The following is a 21440-nucleotide window of genomic DNA, read 5'->3' on the forward strand; positions in this document are numbered from 1 at the left end:
GATTATGCATCGATTAAAACGCCAGGCTTTCTTTTTCTGACACGGTAATATTACGCGACGACAAGCTCATATTAGCCATCATCAGCGGTAAATGTTGACAACGCGATCGTTTATAGCAACGATCGTTATTGAGACTTTCGTCATCGTCATCGTCATCGTCATCGTCATCATCGTCATCGTCATCGTCATCGTCATCGTCATCGTCATCGTCATCGTCATCGTCATCGTCATCGTCATCGTCATCGTCATCGTCATCGTCATCGTCATCGTCATCGTCATCGCATCGTCATCGTCATCGTCATCGTCATCGTCATCGTCATCGTCATCGTCATCGTCATCGTCATCGTCATCGTCATCGTCATCGTCATCGTCATCGTCATCGTCATTATTATTATTATTATTATTATCATTATCATCATCATCATCGTCATCGTCATTATCATCATTATCAGACTTTCCGTCAATATCGTCAGCCGAACTTCTCGCGACTACACTGTTAGCGTAAAGATACGTGACCGATTCTACATTTACCCCAAAAAATTTGTGACTTCCAAAAGAATAATACTATTTACTCTGCGGTCATTCGTTGACATCGTACATGCTCGTGATTCTCGTTCCCCTTAAAAGAAAAGAAAGATACACTCGTTATCCTCAAGTGTAACAGATCGTAGACGCGCGCGCGTCAACCTCATTTCTTGAGATAACTATAGAATCAGCACTCGGCACAGTGGATTTTCAATTGTCGCGTCGGAAAGATCGATCCGTGATCGAGCTGTAAAACCGACTTATTTCCCGGATGACGTTTTTACTGAACACTCCATCAGCTGGTTTCGAGAGCGGAGTGTTTTGCCTCCTACGGCGACGTAGGACGACGCAGGTATGACGGTACGAATTGAAGTACCGTGTGAGACGAGTGTCGAGCCATCGGGGCGCGCGAGCGCCAGCCGTCGTTCGTTCAGACCCACGGTGTCCAGCCCTCGTACAACAAGGCCAGATTATCGTTGCTCAGCGCTTCACGTATCACGTACTCCACCTGTTCGGCCGTGCTGTACTTGCGCGACGGTTGCGGATCGCGGCCCTCCAGTTTCATACGCACGCGGCGCCACACGTTCAGCGCGTAGGCGTTCCGCTCTTGCACAGCTACAACAAGATGAAAAAGAATTATGTAAGAAGGATCCTCGAATCTGTAGTACAAAACTCGTAAAAGCTGGAGGTAACTATTATAGCCTACCCTTGCCCGTGGTCGGATCTCTGGCCAACGGCGTCCCCTTTTTCGGGCTCAAGTATACGCTGTCCTGGCGCATCAGTTTACCCTTCTTCCTCTTCCTCCTCCTCTTTGGCAGATTGCCCGCGGACTTGGTCGAATTCAGCTTGCGTCCGCTCGCAAACTCCAACAATCTATTGTACAGGCTGGGCACTTTAGTCGCCATCGCTTCCAATTCTTTCTTCATCACCATGCCGCGAGCCGAGTCAAAATTCTCGGCCTCCAATTCCTTCACTATTGCCGAAATGTTCTCCGTAAAGGATCGATAGGCGAACAAAAAGTCCTGCAGACCATCAATGTTCTCTTGCTTGGCCATTGTCTTTAGCAACGCTCGAATGTCCGACATTAGTCGGTGATGCTCGGCGAGTACGTTCTGCAGATTCCTCACCCGTTCTCTCAAATAGTCCTCGGTGGTGAAGAGAGCTTCCTGTCTCTCCTGCAGCTTTTTCTGAGTATCAATTATCGCCTCGGACACGATTTTCTCAGCCTGCTTCAACCACGTGGCGTCTACGTTATTCTCGAGCTGTAGCAGCTGTACGAGACTTTCCTCTGTCATGGTAACAGTGATGTTCAGATTGACCGTCAGTACGCAGCTTTCCTCCCAGTGCTTGATCAATTTCGCCAAGTTGGCATCGTGTGTCACACTCTCCGACGTCCTGGTTCTCAGAGCCTCGTAGTGCAATATAGAATTGCACGTATTCACCACCATCACGGCTAGATTATGTTGCCTGGTCAATTTATCGCACGATGACAATACCGCGTTGTCAAACGCGGACATGACTTCGCCCAGGGCTGGATTGGCACCGGCGGCCCACTTAAGACGTTGTATAGCACTCGAAACGAGATTCTGTTGTTGCTCGCGTGCCTCGCACACTCGCGACTGTAAGTTGGATAGTTTTGCTGCCTTCTTTCGTAATTCCAGCATGAAGGTAGAACGATCTAAAAGAAACAAAGAAATTATTTCAGGCTTCTCATCGAGAGAGGAAGAGGGATGGAGGGGGGAGGGAGAGAGAGAGAGGGGGGAGAGAGAGAGGAGAGGGGGGAAGGGAGAGAGAGAGAGAGACAAAGACAGATAGACAAACAGGCAGACAGATAGACAGATGGACATATTATAGAGAGAAAGCACGAGAGATGGATACACTATAGAATATGTATAATTCTGTTAAATTCGTTAAATCGAAAGATAAGTGTCAAATCGAAAGTAAGAAGTGATAACAGTCGATAACGGTTAAAGGACTCACTTAAGCGATTCATGGGATGCATCGGATTCATCGGGTTCATTGGATTAATTGAACTTATGTTGGGCCTCATCATCAGGATATCTTCGTGCAGCCAATGATAAGCCGTCTGTTGAAGTTGAAGTCTCTGAAGACTGACCCTGGCTACCTCGGCGCTCTGCTGCGCCAATCTGGCAGCCTGCTTTCGTCGCCAGGCGCTCTCTAAAGTGCTACTCAACGCGCCCGCTTGCGTCAAGACCGAGCCTGAGAACAAGCCCCTCTTCAAGCATAGATCCACCATCTTCCGACAGAGCTCCTCGAGAGAGACCTTGCTTTCCGCCCCAATGTCTCTTTGCTCGATCTCTGTAGTTACATTCAGACCCATTCGTTGCAGCAGGAAACACAAGGCAATCCCCAACGTCTGCGACGTTACCCCGAGCAACTGCCTCGAAACGTAATCGGCCGTGAACACGCGGACGGGCTTGTTGAGCCGTTCGTCGTCGTATACATTCGCCAATCCGCCCTTGAACGCGGTAGCGATGTCCCTGCACATCATGAAGAACTCTTGTATAGTGTGCAATCTCTTGATCAGAAATATGTCTTCGAGAACTTGTCGGGCCGCCTTGTTGAAGATGGGCGCCGACATCTCCTTGGCCTCGCGTATCTGATCGATCTTCTTCCAATTCATCGGAATGTCCAAGGAACTCAGAGTAGCCACCAAGGAGTTACCTTCCATTTGCAGTTTCTCAAATAGACCGTTAAAACCCATCAGCAACATCTGGCCCGGCGTCAAAGTCTCCTCCTGATTCAAGTCCTGAACTTCCGCCTGTCGCGACAATAACGCCTCGAAACGTAATCTCATGTTGGTCACTATACTCTGTACTACCGCGTGGGGGCTTTCCATTTCCATGACAGTAAATCGGAGATGCATCTCGAGTTGCGCCAGAATATCACCGAGCGGTATTCCAGTTAGCACGATGATTTCACCGAGCTCGCTTATCATTCGCGTGACGCTCGGCTCCTCCGTGACAATAGTCTTGATCGCTTCCGGCAATATAATGGTCTGGAAGTTGTAGTTAAGCTCCTGCAGACCCTTGTAGATGCAATCGGCGCTCTTGAGGCATTTGAGTATAAGGGCGATTTTGGGATCGTTGTTGGTCTTATGGCTCTCGGGTATCAGTGTGACCAACTCGGCGATCAACGAAGACATGAGACGCATCTCGTCTAGAAACCAGTCCCCCTCGCGGGACGTAAGATCCACCAAGCAATCTCCAGCGCATTTGGCGGCGCCCTCCATCATCAGGTATCGTTGGTTCAAGGCGCACAGTGCGGTGATGTTGACGCATTCGAGCGCCCTCTCCGCGCCTTTCTCTCGTCGCACGAGTCCCATAATTTGTGCCCTCGACTCGGTGTACGCCTTCTCAATTCTATTACCGGCTTCCGGCAAGCCTTCGGATACCGTCCTCTCGTAAGCTTTCTTGTATCTCTCGCTGTACTCGTTCAAGATCGCCTCCAGCTGATAGGAGAGGGTTATTATCTGCTGAACTTGCGGATTGTTCGGATTGATTGGATTTAGACTCGCTTCGAACCGCGCCATGACCTCGTGGCACGCTTCAACGGTGCCCGAGGCCAACAGCTCGTTCGCCCAAGCGTGATAGAGCACAGCGCGATGTTGCGACAGACTGCTGAGAGGGTACAGGCTGCAGATGGCGGAATATTGGCTCAACAGCTCTAAACATTTGCTTATGGAGAAGGCCTGGTCGGTGGCCAATTGCGTGAGTTCGTTTTCCGACTGTTCGCATTGCAATATCATTTGACTTTGTCCAGCGTTCTGCAAGAACTCTTTCACAAGGTCGAATACCACGTGATCTTGTTGATTGGTCAAGGTTCCCAGTTCCGCTAACCACTGTCCTAGCTGAGGTCCTCGCACCGCGGCCAACGCGATCTAAAAGCAATCAAGAGATCTATAATTTATAATGAAAAGTGCAAGATATACCGGAAATAAGGAGGGAAAATAGCCTCGGACTCACATTGTGCATATTGATCTGTTTCTCGCACTCCTCTATCTTCTCCCTCAGGCCTGTCTTTGCTTTCTCGTGAGAATCACGCGCTCGTTTGAACGAATTGTATCGTTTCACTACCGAATATAACGCGTGATTTCGACCCATCGCCTGCGCCTCCTTCACTAGCGCGAGCTGCTGATGTCGATCCTGCAGTAAATCCTGGCACTGACGCGACGCCTCGGTCGCCTCGATCCAGCTGTTCAAGTGATGGCACAGCAACGGCAAGGTTCTAGCCAATTCATCTCTGCAAAAGGACGATTTCATCATGTCCACGAAAGAACAAGTTGTTTACAACTGATCTATTTCTGCTTTCACTAGCGATTATACGATCATAAGTCAAACGACTTGTAAAACTCGACGACACGATACGATACGATACGAGAGGCTCGTGTCGACTCTTTCTCATTAAGTCCAGAGACTTTTTACTTACTTATTACAATATTACAATTAGCGAACAACAAGTAGTGAAAGAGAAAAGAATGTTTTAAAATGATAGAAATATTATTTTCTCTCGAAATATGTGTAATTTTCTCTCGTTGCTCTCTCACCGATTAGTCAACCATTCGGCGCGCATCTCCGCTGTTCTCACTGCAAACATTGCACGGGTGAGCTCCTGCTCGAGTTGTTTCCTTCCAACGCCGGTGCACCTCGCTCTGGCCTGGCAAGCGCCGTAACTCGCTATACTGGTGTCTGCACCCGCCCGCCAATCTACCAAAGGATCATATACGAACGCCTCCAGCAAGGTCAAGAGCGTCTCGCGACCTCTACGCATCACTCTTAGAGTATGCTCGGAAGCGAACCTAAATATACCCTAGACATGAAGAATAGCTATGTAATTTTTGTCATTATTATTATTGTTATTATTATTATTATTATTATTATTATTATTATTATTATTATTATTATTATTATTATTATTTACTACCGTTGACGGCAAATAAAATAACGACTATTGATAATAATGATAATGATAATGATGATGATGATGATGATGATGATGATGATGATGATGATGATAATGATAATAATAATTTACGATTGCGTTCGTCTCGGGCTACCCTCACCACAATCAACCCTCGTAAGAGAGCCTTGCCGGCCTTTTTCGATCGCGAACGAGCCGCTGATAACAGCTGATAGTTGTGGCAGTTTTTTGCCAGGGGAACCACAGCAAATGAGCAGATAAGTAAAAGCACTCCCGAAGTATGAGTAGCGGAGCGTGTGCAGAGCCATATCAGCCGAATCAAATCGTTTCGTATCGATCCACGTTCTCTCATCACACGCGTATGTAGATACATACACACACACACACACACACACACACATACATTGTTGATGCATAGCACGTTGATTCGAATCAACTTTGTTACTTGAAAAAGTGATGAGACGAGAAGGCGAGAGCAAGGTAAAGGTATCTTTCGTTTTTCCACCATCTTGGGAATCGCGGCAAAATAAATTCAAACATTTTCAACGTTTCGTATAGGTTTACGTAATCGTGATGCGTGATTCGATGTGTATCTTGGCATTTCGTAGAGAGGATCATCGAAAACCCGTTTCTTTCCGTGTATATGTGCGCGTGTGCGTGCGAAAGGTGAGTCGTATTAACAGTATTAGCTGCCGTTCACCATTTTCGTTCACGTATCACGTGTTAGGTTTTACGTGCAGACATCAGCATTTCGATGCTTTTACGTTTTTACGGTTTTATTACGACGCGCTGGACCGAAAGAGGACAAATAACCGACTCGTAAGACACAAATAGCCATGATAGTATCGAGTGCTACAAACACGTATCCTCAGTTTGATTTTGCTATAAATAACTAAATACATGCATAAATAACTAAATCCAAGTGCAAAGTTCCTTATTCCCGAGGCAATTTCAGTTTCATCTAGCATTATAGTATTATTTAGATACGTTAGGTTTTTTGAGCATTGTCAGAGACAAATCAAAAGAGATGTGTAGCTGTACATAGCTCGTTTAAATTTAAGCGGGCTCAATAAAGATTATAATAATAATTTTCTACAATTTAAAATTATAATGTAATTTTCAGAAGCATGTGTCTAAAAGAGAACAACGTTCCCGAGACGAATGTCTCAGCAGCGACGAACGATGCGGCGAACAACGAACAAAACAGCTACATGTTTTGGATCCTGATGGATTGCTTCCTGTTCGTTGCGATCGTTTTGGGAAACGTTCTCACGATATTGGCCATCGCGTGGGCTCGCAGACTCCGCAACGTCGTATCGAATTACTTTATCCTAAACTTAGCCGTGTCGGATCTCATGGTTGGCGTGACGCTTCCGTATCATTTGGCGTTTTACGTGGACAGCACGTTACACCACAACAAGTCGGTATGCATCTCGCGCTTCGTAATGTTCAGCTTAGCGTGCGGCGGGAGCATATACAATCTGATAGCGATCGCCATAGACCGATACGTCGCTATCGTACATCCGTTGAGCTATAACGCGTACGCGACTAAGAGACGCGTCCTGCTGATCATAGCCGTCGCTTGGATATGCACCATGGCTGTGTCATCGATTCCGATATATTGGAATTGCTTCGATACTTCGCAGACGTGCGAATTGGAAACGGTATTGCCGAGGTACACACTGCATGTATCCTATCGATTCTTCCTTTCCCGTCAGTCAATCGATCAATTGCCTGCCACGTATTTCTATCATTATTATCTCTATTACGCAACTCGTTCGTGGTAATTGCGGTTAGTTATTTTTCGATCGATCAGTTTATTTTCTGATCTCGAAGCAGCTTCTCTTACACCCACGATACTGTAAATCATCGTTACATCACTCGTATCAATCAATAATAAAATGATAATTTTGCTAGATACTACATAGTGGCTATACAGATGCCGACATTTTTTCTCAGTTGGATAGCGATGTTTCTGCTATATTGGAAAATTTGGAGAGTAGCACACATGCACGCGCGTCGCATGAACCTCAGTATCGTTCCAAATATCGCTGAGAAAAATGATCGCAAAAGCGTACAGGTACAGCCCGTATAGCGTATAGCGTTTTAAAGCATATGGTGCGATAGAAGAAAATTTTTAAGTTTTGCTCGCGTAACACGATCAACGAGCGACGAGCGACGAGCGACGACAATAATATTGATTTTTGGATTAGGTGGTGCTACTGATATTGGGCTGCTTTTCAATCTGCTGGTTCCCTTATTTCGTCGTGGCGTGCATGCGAACATTCGGTTGGAGAACAGACTCGATGACGATATGGTACAAATCTACGTTCGCATTGGCCATCGCAAACAGCGGGATGAATCCCTTCATATACGCGTGGAAAAATACCAACTTTCGCAAGGCCTTTCAAAAGATTTTACATCTTAAATCGCCCAATGACAATTTCAATTCGAGCTTCAAAATGTACTTGGAAAAACAACGTGAACTAAAAGACCAGGCAGACGTACAAGATGGTCATCGTACAAATGGAAACAACAATTTCTCGCTTGGATGTTTATCCGTTCTCCAATCTGATTACACGGAAGAAAATAGAACTGGACCACCGCGTACTACGTAATAATGTACCTACAGAACGAAACGCTATTTTATAAATCTCATTTATGTGCAACTAAATATTATCTAATAGAATGAAAAGTTGTAAATTATTCTCTCTCTCTTTCTCTCTCTCTCTCTCTCTCTCTCTCTCTCTCTCTCTCTGCGTATGTGTGTGTGTGTGTATTCATCTCTAAAAATTCGTTCTCTCTCACCTAATCTCTCTCAAAATAAAAAAAATTATAAAATGTAATATGCAATTATAAAGAATCGCAATCAGAAAAGATTCATCTAGTGCAAAATTAAAACGATGCAATTATTAAAATTTCAATTTTTTTAAAATTAAAAGGTGCTCTCAAGCATGTTATCCGTTATTCCTTCATTGAGAAAAAAAGAAACCTTTTGTTTAGTCACTATCGAAAGACCTACCTCGACTCCGGTTACTCCTAGAGCAGTCTTAATATTTGGCGTCATGCGAAACGGCACCTTTTCCGGGACGCGCAGAGTTTTTCCTTTCTCGAAGCATACGTTGTAATCGATGTGCACAACTTCACCAGTGTTAAGGTCGACGAGAACATTATCCAAATGCCTGTCACCTAAACCTATGATGTAGCCAATGATGGACATTACCGCGACGGAATACGAATAATTTTTGGTAGCTTGCCACCAGCTGCCGGCGTTTATGCTGTTGCACCAAATCTCTCTGCAACGTACATTAGAAAAGTAAGAAAAAGACAAAAAGAATTAAAAAAAAACACACAGAAAAAAAGAGAGAGAAAACATTTCGGAAGATTCCATTGAAAAATGCTCTTTTTTCTTTCTTTCTTTCTTTTTTTTTTAATAATTGCAACTAACTTGGCTAGTAGATCCTTTGGAGTCTCCCTCATTAATTCCTCCAATACTTTTTTCAGCACGTGAATAGGCCACTCTTTCCGATTCTCCAAACCAATCCCGCACTCTTTCAGCAACGGTGTCAGCTTGTTGTAAAACAATTCTGACGGTCGCATAATCGCAGAATTGCCACCACCGGTCTTACTGGACACAGCGCACTCGCGCTGCTGCCATCGTTTGTAAAGTATAAACAATGGCGTCACGCCATCGACCCACTGAATAAGACCAGATCTAGGACCCAACGGGATCACCGAATAGTGCCGTGCCCTGTAAACCTTGGTATCGCTATTCTTCGACATCATGGTATTACATATGCTAAGAAATTGCATTATCCTCTCGTCCAGATGCAAATCCTCCAGTCCCTTAAACAAATACGTATAAACGTGTCCGTCGGATCCATGGAATATCAGCTTTTTAGGCTTTGTCTTCGTCGGTAGAATCTGAACGTTATTGTCCACCGACATGATGGTGACGATCCTGTTATCGACGCCCATGGTAGCGACGCCTGGCATAGCGATGCAGGTGTCCTTCATATTGGCCAGAACAGGACTGATGTCCATCATTGACAAAGAGTAAGCGGCTCGTCGGTGCACCCGTTGCGCCAACTTGCTTTCCAAGTGTTTCAAGGCCAAACTGGCCACTTGGGGCTTTGCCGGATTCTTGGGATTGTTGAGTCGATTTATCACCTCCTCTATGGAAGCACCAAACTTCTCCTGAAAGGTTTTCTCATGCGGTGTCTCAGCAGGTACAGACGTCATAGACAGCAGATTCTCCAATATAAACGTAATCGGTTTCAAAATGATCCTATGCTTCTCCGCGATCAATTTATCCTTTTCTTCGGACGTAAGCCAGACATTGTCCTGCACCCGCTGAATCTCAATCTCCAGTTGTTCGAATCGTTTGGTAATTTCCGCGTGATGTTGGCACAATGTCGCCAGCCACAGTTCATCCCACAGCAACGTGATTCGTCGGAGTTCCCTCACTAGCACCTTCGCTTGAACCACCGAATCCTGAATGCGACTCGAGAGACAATCGACCAACTGCGAAAAATAGGAATCCATGAAACTCTCGTGTTCGTTATTGTACACGGTTATTGCTTCCGCTGCCATCTCCTCTTCGTCCACATTCTTCTCCTTTTTCTTCTTTTTCGTCTTTTTATTTTCCTCCCCCTCCTCTTCCCTCTCCTCATCCTCATCCTCATCCTCATCCTCATCCTCATCCTCATCCTCATCCTCATCCTCATTCACCTCCTCCTCCTCCTCATGCTCTTGTTCTTCCTCTTCCTCCTCCTGCCCGTTTTCCTCATCTTCTTGCTCCTCCGCGACAGCGTTCAAGTCCATATCGTTCTGCGAGCTATCGTTATCGTCCGGCTTCTCGTAAACGACCTTGTCGTACATCTTTTTCTGGTTACCGGATACCGCACCCACCACGGCTGGGAACGTGATCAAATGCGGCGAATTCTCGGCCACTCGGCACAACAACTCGGATACCTGTGTTCTCACGTACGCCTCGGGATGACTGAGCCTCGAGAACAATTGCGGTATAATCTCTTTCCATGGCGCGGTCGGTGTCGTCGAGAGACCGGCCTCGAGCACGTTTTGTAACTCCAGAGCGTGCTTCACCACAAGTCGCAGTAATCTCAACGTCGCCGTGATGGTGTCACACTCGTTGCTATCGTTATTCGCCAATTGTAAATACTTAAAGTAGGCGTTCGCCGAAAGCTCGTAATACGAGTAGATTCTCTTCTGCGCCTGACGCCAAATGTCGACCAGCATTCCGAGATGTTCGTTAGTGGCGTGACTCAGGACCGACACGTTCCTCAATTGACTCTCTATCATGTCGGATGTGTTTATGTCGTTGATATCGATATCGCCCTCGTCCTCGGGTATCGTCTTGTTCTGGCTCAGTATAGAGAAAATAGTGTCGAGATCGGTCTCGGCTATATCCATCGGCAATAAGGACTGTATGTTTATACGGTCGGTATCCGTCAATTGACCAGAATTGGAGTTGTCCACGATCTTCCGGCCCCACTTGTAGCACCATGCGGCAAAGCTGGACCAGGCGCGCGGTAAATCAGGACACTGATTCACACCGAGCTGCATCAATTTACCGATTATCATATCCGACGTAGGAATCAGGTCGATCGTCTCGCCAAACAGCTTGTCCATCAAGCCATCGTTGTGCATAGCTTCGAATCTGAGCAATTCCTCTAGTTGGGGATTCTCCTTCACATTTGCGTCTTGTTGTATCCACTTGGCCAGAGTGAGCAAGAGCTTGGTTCCCGTTTCCCGTAAATCGGCGGACTGCTCGCCGCTAACGATCGCTCGCGAGATTCCCAACGCGGTCACGCAGCACATCTTCAATGCCTCGTTCGCCTTCTCCATGTCGTACAGTAATTTCGACATTTCTCTGAACGCGCGCATACTACTCTTGGTCCATTTCACGTCGACTAGCCCGTTATTCAGCATGCCGCTCGTGATCTCGGTAAAAGTGCAACTGGTCGGAATATTCAGTCGGATCGAGTCCCGCTCTGATTTCAAATATTTCACCATCTCTCGTTTCGCTAAATTAAAATTGCCCTCTTTCCTAGCTGTTCTAACAACGTGTAATCGTAGACCGTCCACCTCCGTGGAACTACTGTCGCACGCTTGATCCAGATACTCGGACCACCACAAGACTTGCGTCAAAATGTTCGAGTTGATATTATTGACTTTATCGATCTTGTACAACTCGAAAACGTTCCTCTCAACCTTCTTGCCGCGCGATAGATTCTTCAGCCCCGTCGCGGAATACTGAAGTAATATAGCATCGCTGAGATACTCAGACGGTACATTTCGCAATCCGTCCTGCATCATTTTGGCCGCGACCTTTTGACATCTTTCGATAACGCTGTCGTCGAACGTCGAATCGTCGAATTCATTGAAGCGTATCCTCAGAGCAACGTTCGTCAAACTGTTGCTGCACGCAACCAGCTGTTTCGCGCAGCTCCAATTACTTTTCTTCTCCTCGTCCAGCAGATTCCAATTAGTCAACTCGTCCAAGGAGATCAATTCACCTTTCTCAAACTTTTTCAAGCAATCCGCCTGCTGCTGAACGATATTCTCCATCATTTGCCTTCTCAGGACGGCGTGACTATCCTGCCGTAGCATCTCGTTCTCCCGTGATTTCCACTCGACTAATCCAGACCAATCGCTGACCGCTTTATAACAATTGGAGAGTCTTTGCATGCAGAAGCCCAACACTTGATTGTCGCTCTCGAGTCTCGCAGATCGGCCGCTGCCGCTGCCGCCGCCGCCGCCGCACTCGTCGTCGCTCGTCGCTTTAACGCGAACGTGTTCGTCAATCATCTGTTTGTAGGCATCCACCGCTGACTCGTAACGCCCGGCGGCCTCCTCCATCGCCGCCTTCAGCCACGAAAATTGTCTATCCTTGTTCTTGGTGTACACGTAGAGCCCCTGCAACGCTTCCGCTTCGCCAAGCGCAACCATCGCCTGTGCCGTCCACAGTGTTGCCCTTTCAAACTCGATGCCTTGCGTATTATCGGCATTGCTCAAATCCTCGAGTAACCTCTGACCGTTTCGCAGCGCACTCGTCGCCAGGCCCGAGTGCAACGAGACCACGCACAGGGCTAATCGTATGCGATTCAGCCATTCCTTGCACGTCGACTTGTTTGTATGAAAAAAGGTCCTTACTGGTTTTGACAGTGGCAGGAGCGCCATCGCGCAACCGTCGGCCGCGTTGTGAATCACCCTCTCCAGATGTTCCAAAAACTCGATCAAGAGCCGCACTCGCGTATGCTCGTGCAAGATGCGATCTAATCCCTGCCTCTCCTTCCTCACCACGTCCTTTTCCACTCCGTTGCTATGACACGATATCTCGCGAGCCAGTATTTTCAGGGCACTCTCAATCGACGTGAACGTGTCCTGCGGCTTTCCCAGAGAAGTGCGAAGCTTGTTGAGGACGCAGTGCTGCGCCGCCTCGAAACCACTCCAGAAAAACAGGAAGGAACAATTTGCCAACGCCAAATCATACATCCTCGCCGTAGTTCCGTTCTCCGGTCTGTACACAAATATATATAAAAGTTTCGCACAAATATCTATACAAAAATCTATACATTGTACATTACACAATATTTCGAGAAAGAAGAACGCGAATCTTCTCTTGACTCTCAGGAAAGGCTCACTTACACGGCTGGCCAGCACAAAGTAAACATCTCCGACAACCCGGATGCGTCGAGATAATGTTCTTGCAGTAGAAACGCCATGTACGTTTTAAAATGTTGCGCCAATAATTCTCCATTGTTATTACCTCGCATGTGCAATCTTTGAGCGAGAATCAACGATTCCGTCGAATAGATCACAATCTCCCGTACCTTCTGCGCGCGTTCGACGGACACGTTTCAACATGAAATGAGATAAAGATAAAATATATTGTACAAAGGTATCATTTGACGAAGCTTCGTTTCGCAAAGAATCCACCACCAGTCCATTCCACTTGAGAAAAGACGGCACTTACCTTAGTATCTGAGAATAAATACTGTTTATTTAATTTGGGTATAACAATGTTGATGGGCATACACATTAACAGCGCGCCGTACTTTTCGCGGATAGTCTTGTTACACGAGGTCAAATGCAACGTCGCCAGATCGACGATACTCGAGTAGGTCTCTTGCTTCCAAACCACATTCTTCGCAGTCATTAACATTTCCAAGAGATTGCACGCCGCGTTCGCAACATCGTCATTGGTCGTAGCGCCGCAATTGATTAAACTCGAAATGATGCTTTGGCACTCCTGCGTTTCGCTCAAGATTCCGATATATTTTTCAGATTGTACGCAAATCTCTTGCAACCAAGTGGACAAAAGGAGCAAAGTGCACGCAGGCGTATTCTTGTTGTACGTCTTTGCTATTAAATTGAGAATTATAGACAAATGACCGCTGGCTGGTGACGTGGCGGGTACATCCAACGTTCCGGGAAACATATCCATCGGGCGACAAGCGGTAGTACCCGTTATCAAGCTGGAGCTTGGAACGAAGTGATTGTACCTGTGTTACACAGACATACGCACAAGTGTTGACATTGAAATTTTATATTTATTTGTTAAACGAACACGCGCAAAACTCGAAAGAAAAAAAAGATTCAGATTCCATTTTACCTGGAACAGTGCGCATAGAGCAAATAGAGAACGTTATATTGCAAAAACGGACTCGCCATTGACAGCGTATTGTCGTATGGTTTTAACTTGACTGCGACAAGTTCCAATATGCTCGGCTTCAGAGCCCACATTCCGATGATGGAATTGCTCGCGTTTGCTAAAAGAATGTGAAACAGCGGCGACCGTTAATTACAACCGTTTTGTCTTTGAAATCGGCGATTCAGCGAGATTGCCGACGCGTGTAGGTCTCATCGGATTTACTCACCTATGTCCGAAAGCGCGCGTAAGATGAACGTAACCACAATCTCAACGTCGCTCTTGGTGTATCTCAAATCGTTCAACGGATTGTCCACAACCAAGATATCCATGTCAGGTAGTACGAATCTGTAAGCAATCTCCAAATCCGCTAGTATATAACGATAAGATTCCTGCAATAACGGAATATTCTTCAGGCTCAGAAGGCTGTGATATACTCCCAGACTTGCATTTTGAATAGGAATAGAATTTCGGAATCTCAATTTTAGCAGCGCGGAATTCTTGCCGAGTAACGTGTGCACCAACTCTAGTGGCAGATTCGCGGATACCTCCTTTATTATTTTTGATATGATAGTCAACATCGAAATAATAGTATCGTCCCAAAAGATGTTGACTCTCTGTAATTGAAGATGGATAAATTTATAGAGAAGCTCATGATTCTTTGCTACACGACTCTGAAGATAACCGAGGAGCAAGAAGGCGCATTCGTTCGCGACTACAATCAATTCTTCCTTCTCTTCCGACAAATTTTCAATCTGTTTAACTCTCGGTTCCATCGATCGCAATACGTTCATCAGTACCTGCCCTTTTTCCTTGGACAGAGTATTTCCCTTGTCGGAAGCTACCTTGGAATTCTTCTTATCGTTTCTCTTATTTATAGTCAGTAACTTGATCATCTTAATAAGATTTTCCTCGGTAATCTCGTCTTTACTGAAATGCTTGGAAAGTATTTCAACATGTTTTTGCGACGAGCTCATATCTTTTACATATTTAACCAAGTTTTCCATGTTATTAGATATTTTGGGCCAAGTGTCATTCTCTTCTTCCAATTCGATAGCTTTAACAACGGTTTTAAGCATCTTGGACAAACAATTTGTTAAAAAAGACCACTGTACGTTGGGCGCAAGATTTGGATTTAAATGCTCGGCTATGCTCTTGGTTACTGTATTAAAGACAGATATTAATGACGTGATTCGCAGGATACATTCTCTCGGTGTTGGGGATCCGTCGTCGCCGGGCGAAGCACGTCCGGATTCGGGCGAATTTAATTCTTCGTCGTAACTCTCCATATCCTCCAAGAATTGGCCTAATAATGTCAGAGTAAACTGCAGATCCGCTATCCAGAATGAGCGCAACTTTTGTAAACATCGACTCGCGTAAACGACAACTGACTTTTGTTGCGTGGAATCGATGTGCCAACCCACGAGTATGTCCACGGTATCGCGGAAGTGAGTCGTAAATGTCTCCGGATAGGAATCTATGACGAGTAATATAGCATCCACAGTTGCCATCAATAAATCTGCTCTATCAACATTTTCCAATATTGACTGTAATTGAGACATCATTGGCTGTAACGCACAAACACGTAATGTTGGTTAATTTTGTATTCACTGTTACTGCTGATAAAAGCTACGGTAGTTGAGAGATTCATCGATTCTTAATGTAAATGGTATTATTTACCACGGAGAATTCCTTCAATTTAGATGTTTCAGAGTCCATCTTGAGCGTCTCGATAAGCGATTTCATTAATAGACATTTCACGTCATCTGTATGTTCCAATAAGTATTTGCTAAAGATCCAATCCATATATCTAGATACGACATATATCTCGTTATCTTTTGTATCATGTCAAATCACAGATAACAAAATATATTTTCCATATACATATTCTCTTCTCGCTTAATTATGCATACCTTTTAAAATCTTGTTCTACTACGTATCCAATACGACCCAAACATTTTGCAACCTGTTGCCTTGCCTCCTGACTAGGACCAGAGTGTAAAAAATCCAACAGATTTTCACAGATACTCTCCAAATTTCGTCGTATATATCGTTGATTTTCAGGTGCGACGATACCTTCCTGTACCTGCTTGCAAAGCACCATAAGATGATCGTAATCATCCTCGCGACACAATCGCCGCAAAAGCTTGGAAATTCTCGAGTCCTCTGAAACGAGAGTGAAAAGCTTACTTTAAAGCGTGAAATTCCCCTCTTCACTCCCCCTCCCCCCGCCCCCAACATCCTCACGAAATAAACACAAATGTAAATATCATACATATACATATACTTGCGATACATATACTTACCATTTATTCTTTTATCATCGTAGTACTTGCCCTGCGCATTCTCATGATTTTTCAACGATTCTTGAAACTTGGGTCTAGATGTAGAGTGATAGCTAGACTCTGAATTTGATTCGCGATCATTAAGGGTCTTTTTAAAAGCCCTACCGCGTGTTGCACCTCTGACACGATCTGCAGAGCTGCCACCACGTGCCATTCGAAATTCATTTCTTGGAACACCACTGAGTCTGTGGTAAACGTTTTATCATTCGTCAATTATCATTCTTAATTTATCAAGACATTATTATGACAAGAATGTAATTAGTATAATAAGGAAAAAGATACCTTGGCTTAAATCTACCAAAGCCGTGATCTGAAGAGTAGTTGGAGTTTCGCTGACAGATGACCAGAGTGCTGCGTGGTACATTAAAGTCATTTACACTGTAACTACTTATCACACCACTATCTTCTTTTTCTATATCCCCTCCCTGATTTATAGACTCGTCTTGAGTCTCGGAGCACTTGGAACCACGTAGCCTCGTGCTAGTATTAGAGTTCCCACAGCTATTCATTACATTACTCTGCAAGTGGTCTGCATGACCCACACTTAATGGATGTATAACCTGTGGTTATCTGGAAAAGGTCATGCATTGTGCAATTATCAAGAAAACTATATCAAAATAAAAATTAAAAGAGCAATGCCAAAAGAATTGTCAAGTTTTATCCAATGTGCAATTCTTTCAAAAAATTTTTTTTATTACAATCATATATATTGTGTGTGTGTGTGTATTAAAGAAAATATAATGTATGTACGCTAAAATGTATACTTATGGTTTATATATAGTATAATACAAAATAAATAAATAAAATATATACATGTGCATCTTTTTGACTGAAAATCTTTCCTATCGTATATATCAATGCTTAAAATGTTGTTTTATGCATTAACAGGACAATTATGTAAACTGCAATGTTAAGTGATTCCAATATTCTTAACTGTATATGTATGTGCGTATAGTCTATTATCCAATGTTAATAAAAAATGTTAACACTATTTTATACGTTTCATAATTTTCCCTTTAGACGTTATTCCAGTCTTTATGAAAATTAAACAAATATTTTTCAAAGTAATGAAAATATAAAGATTGCAACATGGGAAGTAGCAAGTTTGTCGTATCATGAAATTCAACTTTTTTTTTCCTATAGTAGCGTAGCAATCTGCAAGTTACGCGTGTTCGATAGCCAACGAATCTATCGTTAAATTTTGTAAAATTCGTGAATTCCGTGAAAGCACGTGGAACACCGCTAGCTCGAGCCATGGCGAATTTAAAGGACATTAATCTCGTTCGTTCTCGAGTGCAGCGCGATATTAACACATCTTTCGTGCAAGCAGCATCTGTTGCTGATAATGTTACCCTTCTTCTCCTCGCTCTTGGAAACTCTTGGCAAAGCCAAGATTTAGGTTTAGGTTTACGAAAAGAATCACTTCTCACCGACAACTCGGGCAAATCTCGTGTAGATGAACGATCGGCCGTGCAGAATCCAAGTGAGGCTAGCAAAATAACTTCAAATAACTTGCCGCTTCGTATCGTCTCGCGAAGATACAAGTGCGAAAATGAAGATTTAGAGGTTATAAGAGGACACATTCAGTGTCGCCCGCCTTGGATTTTTATCCTTCTAGATCATACACCGTATGGCGCGTGTGGCGTGTGCACGCACTGCACGCCAGTCGCCATCATGAGTGTGAGTGTGGGTGTGGGTGAGTGTGTGCGTGTGGGTGTGGGTGTATGTGTGTGGCGCTTTGTGCAGGAGAGCCGTGATCACGTGATACGTTGGTGCCGCATAAGCGATTGGTTCTAACAGAAATGCGCGAAATTTCAAGATCAGATATGTATGTAGTATATTTACAATTACAAATATAAGATATATTGGCTGTATTCCGAAATTTAATGTAAGTATTGAAAATCTATAAATTTACGTTACGTATACTATAGCTTTTCAGTACTGGCGGTGAATTTCGGAACGCAGTCATTTTAAGCATAAAACAGAAAAACAAACAATCGCACCAGCTGTGATGTTACTGTTACAAATACGTGTCTCTTCGAACGCACCCAATATCGTCAGAGCCTACTACAACCACAATTTATGCAATTTATACGTATGCGTATATGTATACATACAATAGTGTCAGCAACGCATGTGCTTAAAAAAAAAAAAAGAAAAAAACTGATATCGTCTAACGTAGAGATCCTCTAATAGAAGATCTCTAGTCTAATGTATATGTATCTTTTTATTCATATGAAAAAAATTAAGGCCTTTGCAGGTCTTTGCTCGTAAGTTGGGTTTACGTCTCCCAGCCAAGTGGAATTTGACTTTTCTTTTGTTAATAAGTAATTGTTAAATCTGCATAAAAAATTAAACAGATTGAAGTAAAAACTAAACAATTGTCTATAGTTGAATTTGCGCGATAGATATTCTAGATTTATAATGCTAAATGTTAAAAATTTGACGTGTCTAACTTTATTATTAATTTACTATAAATTTTGTAACGTAGCAAATAAAGACTGTATTCTTTTGTTTATAGGTATTTAAGTATATTTCTATTCCTTTTGTACCAAGATACGCGTAGACTATGGAACAAAAGGAGGTAATATGTTTCCTATGATTGTATTTACTTTAAATACATATGACAGCAACAAGCAAAGGATAATAATTTGTTTTCCTCAATTTAGCATACGAATCCAGAATCATACGCTAGAATTACGCGACTACGCTTTGTATTCCAAATTACAGAACTGAGTTACAAACTTATTATAGAATTATATTAATGGTGCTCAGGTCGTCCTTTCTCGTTCTCTGGCTGCACCTCGGGGATATGCGGCCAAATTGACGGTTTATCAGGGTTTAGAGCAATTTCTGGATAGGCATCTCGGAAATCTTCCATAGTCATTTCGGAGAAGGGCAACAAACTCTTTACTCTATCGATTTCCTTGTTGGCAGTGAGGATGCGTTGATTCGACTCTTTCAAAAATTCCTCGATTTTAACAAGCTGTAATATATTCATGATTTAGAAATGATCTTAAATACAAAACGTAATATTCTATATACTGTAAATACTGTACCACTTGTTTTTCCTCAGCCTCAACTTCAGATGTATATTTATCCACTGGATATGGCACTTTGAAAGATTCGTATTCTTTTTGAAACTTGTCGACTAATCCAGGAATTGGGACGTTTTTCTTATAATAGGCCCAATTTATTTTTGCAGGAGCTTCTGGATTCATGTTCATTCTACGATTGAGAAAATATAAATAACTCTACATTTTGATTCACGACATTAACATAATATTGAGATCGTTATTATATTCCAAACATGTTGTAAGCATGAGTAAAACAATTTTGCGAGTATTTATAAAAGTCTAGAGAAATAATGTGAAACGAGATGACATTTCCAACGGATGACTCTTCAAACAGATGTAAAGAGCAGGTTAACGTGAAGTTATTTTATCAATGAAACAGAACCTATGTAGAGGCAGCTTTATTAATTATTCATGGTATAGCGAAAAAAATCTTTCGTTTAAAATAACATCTTCCGTGGTATTTATGTATTTAATTACAGACATAGGTAATTTTTAGAAAGAAAAGAGATGATATATTACATAATGCGCGAGATGAATTCTAAAGGAAAGGTGATATTCACTGACCGTCGCAAGTGCTGATCAGATTTAGCTTTGAAAGTGGCGAATGCCGTTTTTTCCGTTTCTGGAATTTTTTCGGCAAGCGCCGACCAATTGATCGCTTTGATCGCTCTGCGCGACATATTCTCTCCGTGCGTTTTACAACCGTCCACCGTCTATAATAACCCGTGACGATCCGTGATGATCCGTGATGATCCGTGATACCAGTGATACCACGTGATATGATACCACGTGATACGCGCGCGCGACACCCGACTGACCCGACACTCTCGCTTGTGCCCGCGCAGCTCCGACGTGTATTGGTGTATTCCGTTTCCCGAGCCCCGTTGTACCCCTGGGCCCTGATCCAGCCGCACCAGCCGAACGCTCGTCCGTTATCAACCGTGTATATATTGATATATTCTGCCCAATTCTGCCGTGTCCACTGCCTTCGTCCAGTCCAGTCTGTCGCGGTCTGTCGTAATCTTTCTGATTCTCTCGAAAGAGAGTTTCGGTAACTGTCGGTAACTGTCGGTAACTGTCGGCAACTGTCGGCAACTGTCGCCACTGTCGGTAACTCTGTGCACAAGTATGTACACAGTGATGCCAAAATAAAAATATATCGATTACACGTGACGAAATAAATTATTGCGACCTCTGCGATCGTACTCGATTCGATGTATCGAAAGAGAGAAACGATTTTATTCATTGGACATTGCACTTCTTTCATTTCGGTGCTCTTCTTTCTTGTGTCTCTACTTGGCTCTATTCGCTATTATTTGTCAGAATATGGGCCCATCTTTCTCAGTCTTTCTCATCGACTCCAATTAGCGCTTAAATTTAATCAACCGATTAAATTTAAGACTAGGCAACACTGCAAAACTTGAAATTGATCGTATTCTTTTATTTTCCTTGTCCATTTTCTGCAAATTGTATTTTCTTTATGTATAAAAATACTGTATAATATTAAAAATTAAGAAATTTTATTAGAATAATAAAAAAATTAAATTTGGAACGATCAATTTTAAGTTTTGCAATTGATTATTATTAAATTTAATCGGCCAATCGAGCATTAGCTCCCATGGGGCCGCGGAGGGGGGGGGCGGGAAACGCGCGGTGAAAGATCGCGGCTCTATATACTTATATATTACATAGCGTGGCATTGCAAAGAGCGCAAAAAAACGCTCATTGAGACGAGATTTTTTTTCCATGCGCCGATAGGCAGCAATGACGTGTAGTATGGCGTAGTGTAATTGTAACCATTTGTAACGTGTCAGTCATAAAAGTCGGCGTCGAATCACGGATGGCGGGGAGCATTGGGGAGCATTGCGCGTTGCATCT

The 21440-nt window shown here is 43.6% G+C and overlaps 3 protein-coding genes across 5 annotated transcripts; 1 reads left to right on the forward strand and 2 right to left on the reverse strand.

Moving 5' to 3' along the window:
- Positions 1–324: 324 nt before the first annotated feature.
- LOC105193664 (serine/threonine-protein kinase SMG1) lies at positions 325–18700 on the reverse strand. Its single transcript, XM_026135538.2, has 16 exons — positions 17916–18700; positions 16768–17055; positions 16447–16670; positions 16054–16306; positions 15821–15950; positions 14370–15708; positions 14105–14261; positions 13466–13994; positions 13138–13325; positions 8915–13009; positions 8489–8762; positions 5093–5355; positions 4512–4788; positions 2506–4426; positions 1232–2203; positions 325–1140 (listed from the first exon to the last, which is right to left on the reverse strand). The coding sequence occupies exons 2-16, from the start codon at positions 16992–16994 to the stop codon at positions 956–958; spliced, it is 11034 nt and encodes a 3677-aa protein (XP_025991323.2). The 5' UTR covers positions 16995–17055; positions 17916–18700; the 3' UTR covers positions 325–955.
- LOC105193663 (histamine H2 receptor) lies at positions 5422–8172 on the forward strand. 3 transcript variants are annotated; one of them, XM_039446107.1, is made up of 5 exons: positions 5426–5946; positions 6025–6132; positions 6590–7141; positions 7384–7546; positions 7680–8172. In XM_039446107.1, the coding sequence occupies exons 2-5, from the start codon at positions 6110–6112 to the stop codon at positions 8082–8084; spliced, it is 1143 nt and encodes a 380-aa protein (XP_039302041.1). In that variant the 5' UTR covers positions 5426–5946; positions 6025–6109; the 3' UTR covers positions 8085–8172. The 3 variants fall into 3 exon arrangements, with proteins under 3 accessions (XP_011156507.1, XP_039302041.1, XP_011156508.1); XM_011158205.3 differs by having other exon boundaries at positions 5422–6285; XM_011158206.3 differs by having other exon boundaries at positions 5426–6132.
- A 268-nt stretch (positions 18701–18968) lies between the features above and the next one.
- On the reverse strand, positions 18969–20616 carry LOC105193662 (ATP synthase subunit d, mitochondrial). Its single transcript, XM_011158204.3, has 3 exons — positions 20127–20616; positions 19545–19713; positions 18969–19471 (listed from the first exon to the last, which is right to left on the reverse strand). The coding sequence occupies exons 1-3, from the start codon at positions 20240–20242 to the stop codon at positions 19247–19249; spliced, it is 510 nt and encodes a 169-aa protein (XP_011156506.1). The 5' UTR covers positions 20243–20616; the 3' UTR covers positions 18969–19246.
- Positions 20617–21440: the final 824 nt, after the last annotated feature.

Source organism: Solenopsis invicta, chromosome 2 (assembly GCF_016802725.1).
Source record: "Solenopsis invicta isolate M01_SB chromosome 2, UNIL_Sinv_3.0, whole genome shotgun sequence".
Classification (NCBI taxonomy): Eukaryota; Metazoa; Arthropoda; class Insecta; order Hymenoptera; family Formicidae; genus Solenopsis; species Solenopsis invicta.

Bases quoted from the DNA above. Each gene is read 5' to 3' on its own strand.
- LOC105193662 (XM_011158204.3), bottom strand. From the start codon at position 20,242: ATGTCGCGCAGAGCGATCAAAGCGATCAATTGGTCGGCGCTTGCCGAA. The intron at 19,714-20,126 runs GTCAGTGAATAT...TCTCAATCGTAG, and splicing joins TCTGATCAGCACTTGCGACG to AATGAACATGAATCCAGAAG. The intron at 19,472-19,544 runs GTACAGTATTTA...AATATATTACAG, and splicing joins AGGCTGAGGAAAAACAAGTG to CTTGTTAAAATCGAGGAATT.
- LOC105193664 (XM_026135538.2), bottom strand. From the start codon at position 16,994: ATGAATAGCTGTGGGAACTCTAATACTAGCACGAGGCTACGTGGTTCC. The intron at 15,709-15,820 runs GTAAATAATACC...TGTGCGTTACAG, and splicing joins AATTGAAGGAATTCTCCGTG to CCAATGATGTCTCAATTACA. The intron at 5,356-8,488 runs GTAGGTCTTTCG...CTTCATGTCTAG, and splicing joins TAGGAGTAACCGGAGTCGAG to GGTATATTTAGGTTCGCTTC.
- LOC105193663 (XM_011158205.3), top strand. From the start codon at position 6,221: ATGCTTTTACGTTTTTACGGTTTTATTACGACGCGCTGGACCGAAAGA. The intron at 6,286-6,589 runs GTAAGACACAAA...TGTAATTTTCAG, and splicing joins AGAGGACAAATAACCGACTC to AAGCATGTGTCTAAAAGAGA. The intron at 7,547-7,679 runs GTACAGCCCGTA...TTTTTGGATTAG, and splicing joins ATGATCGCAAAAGCGTACAG to GTGGTGCTACTGATATTGGG.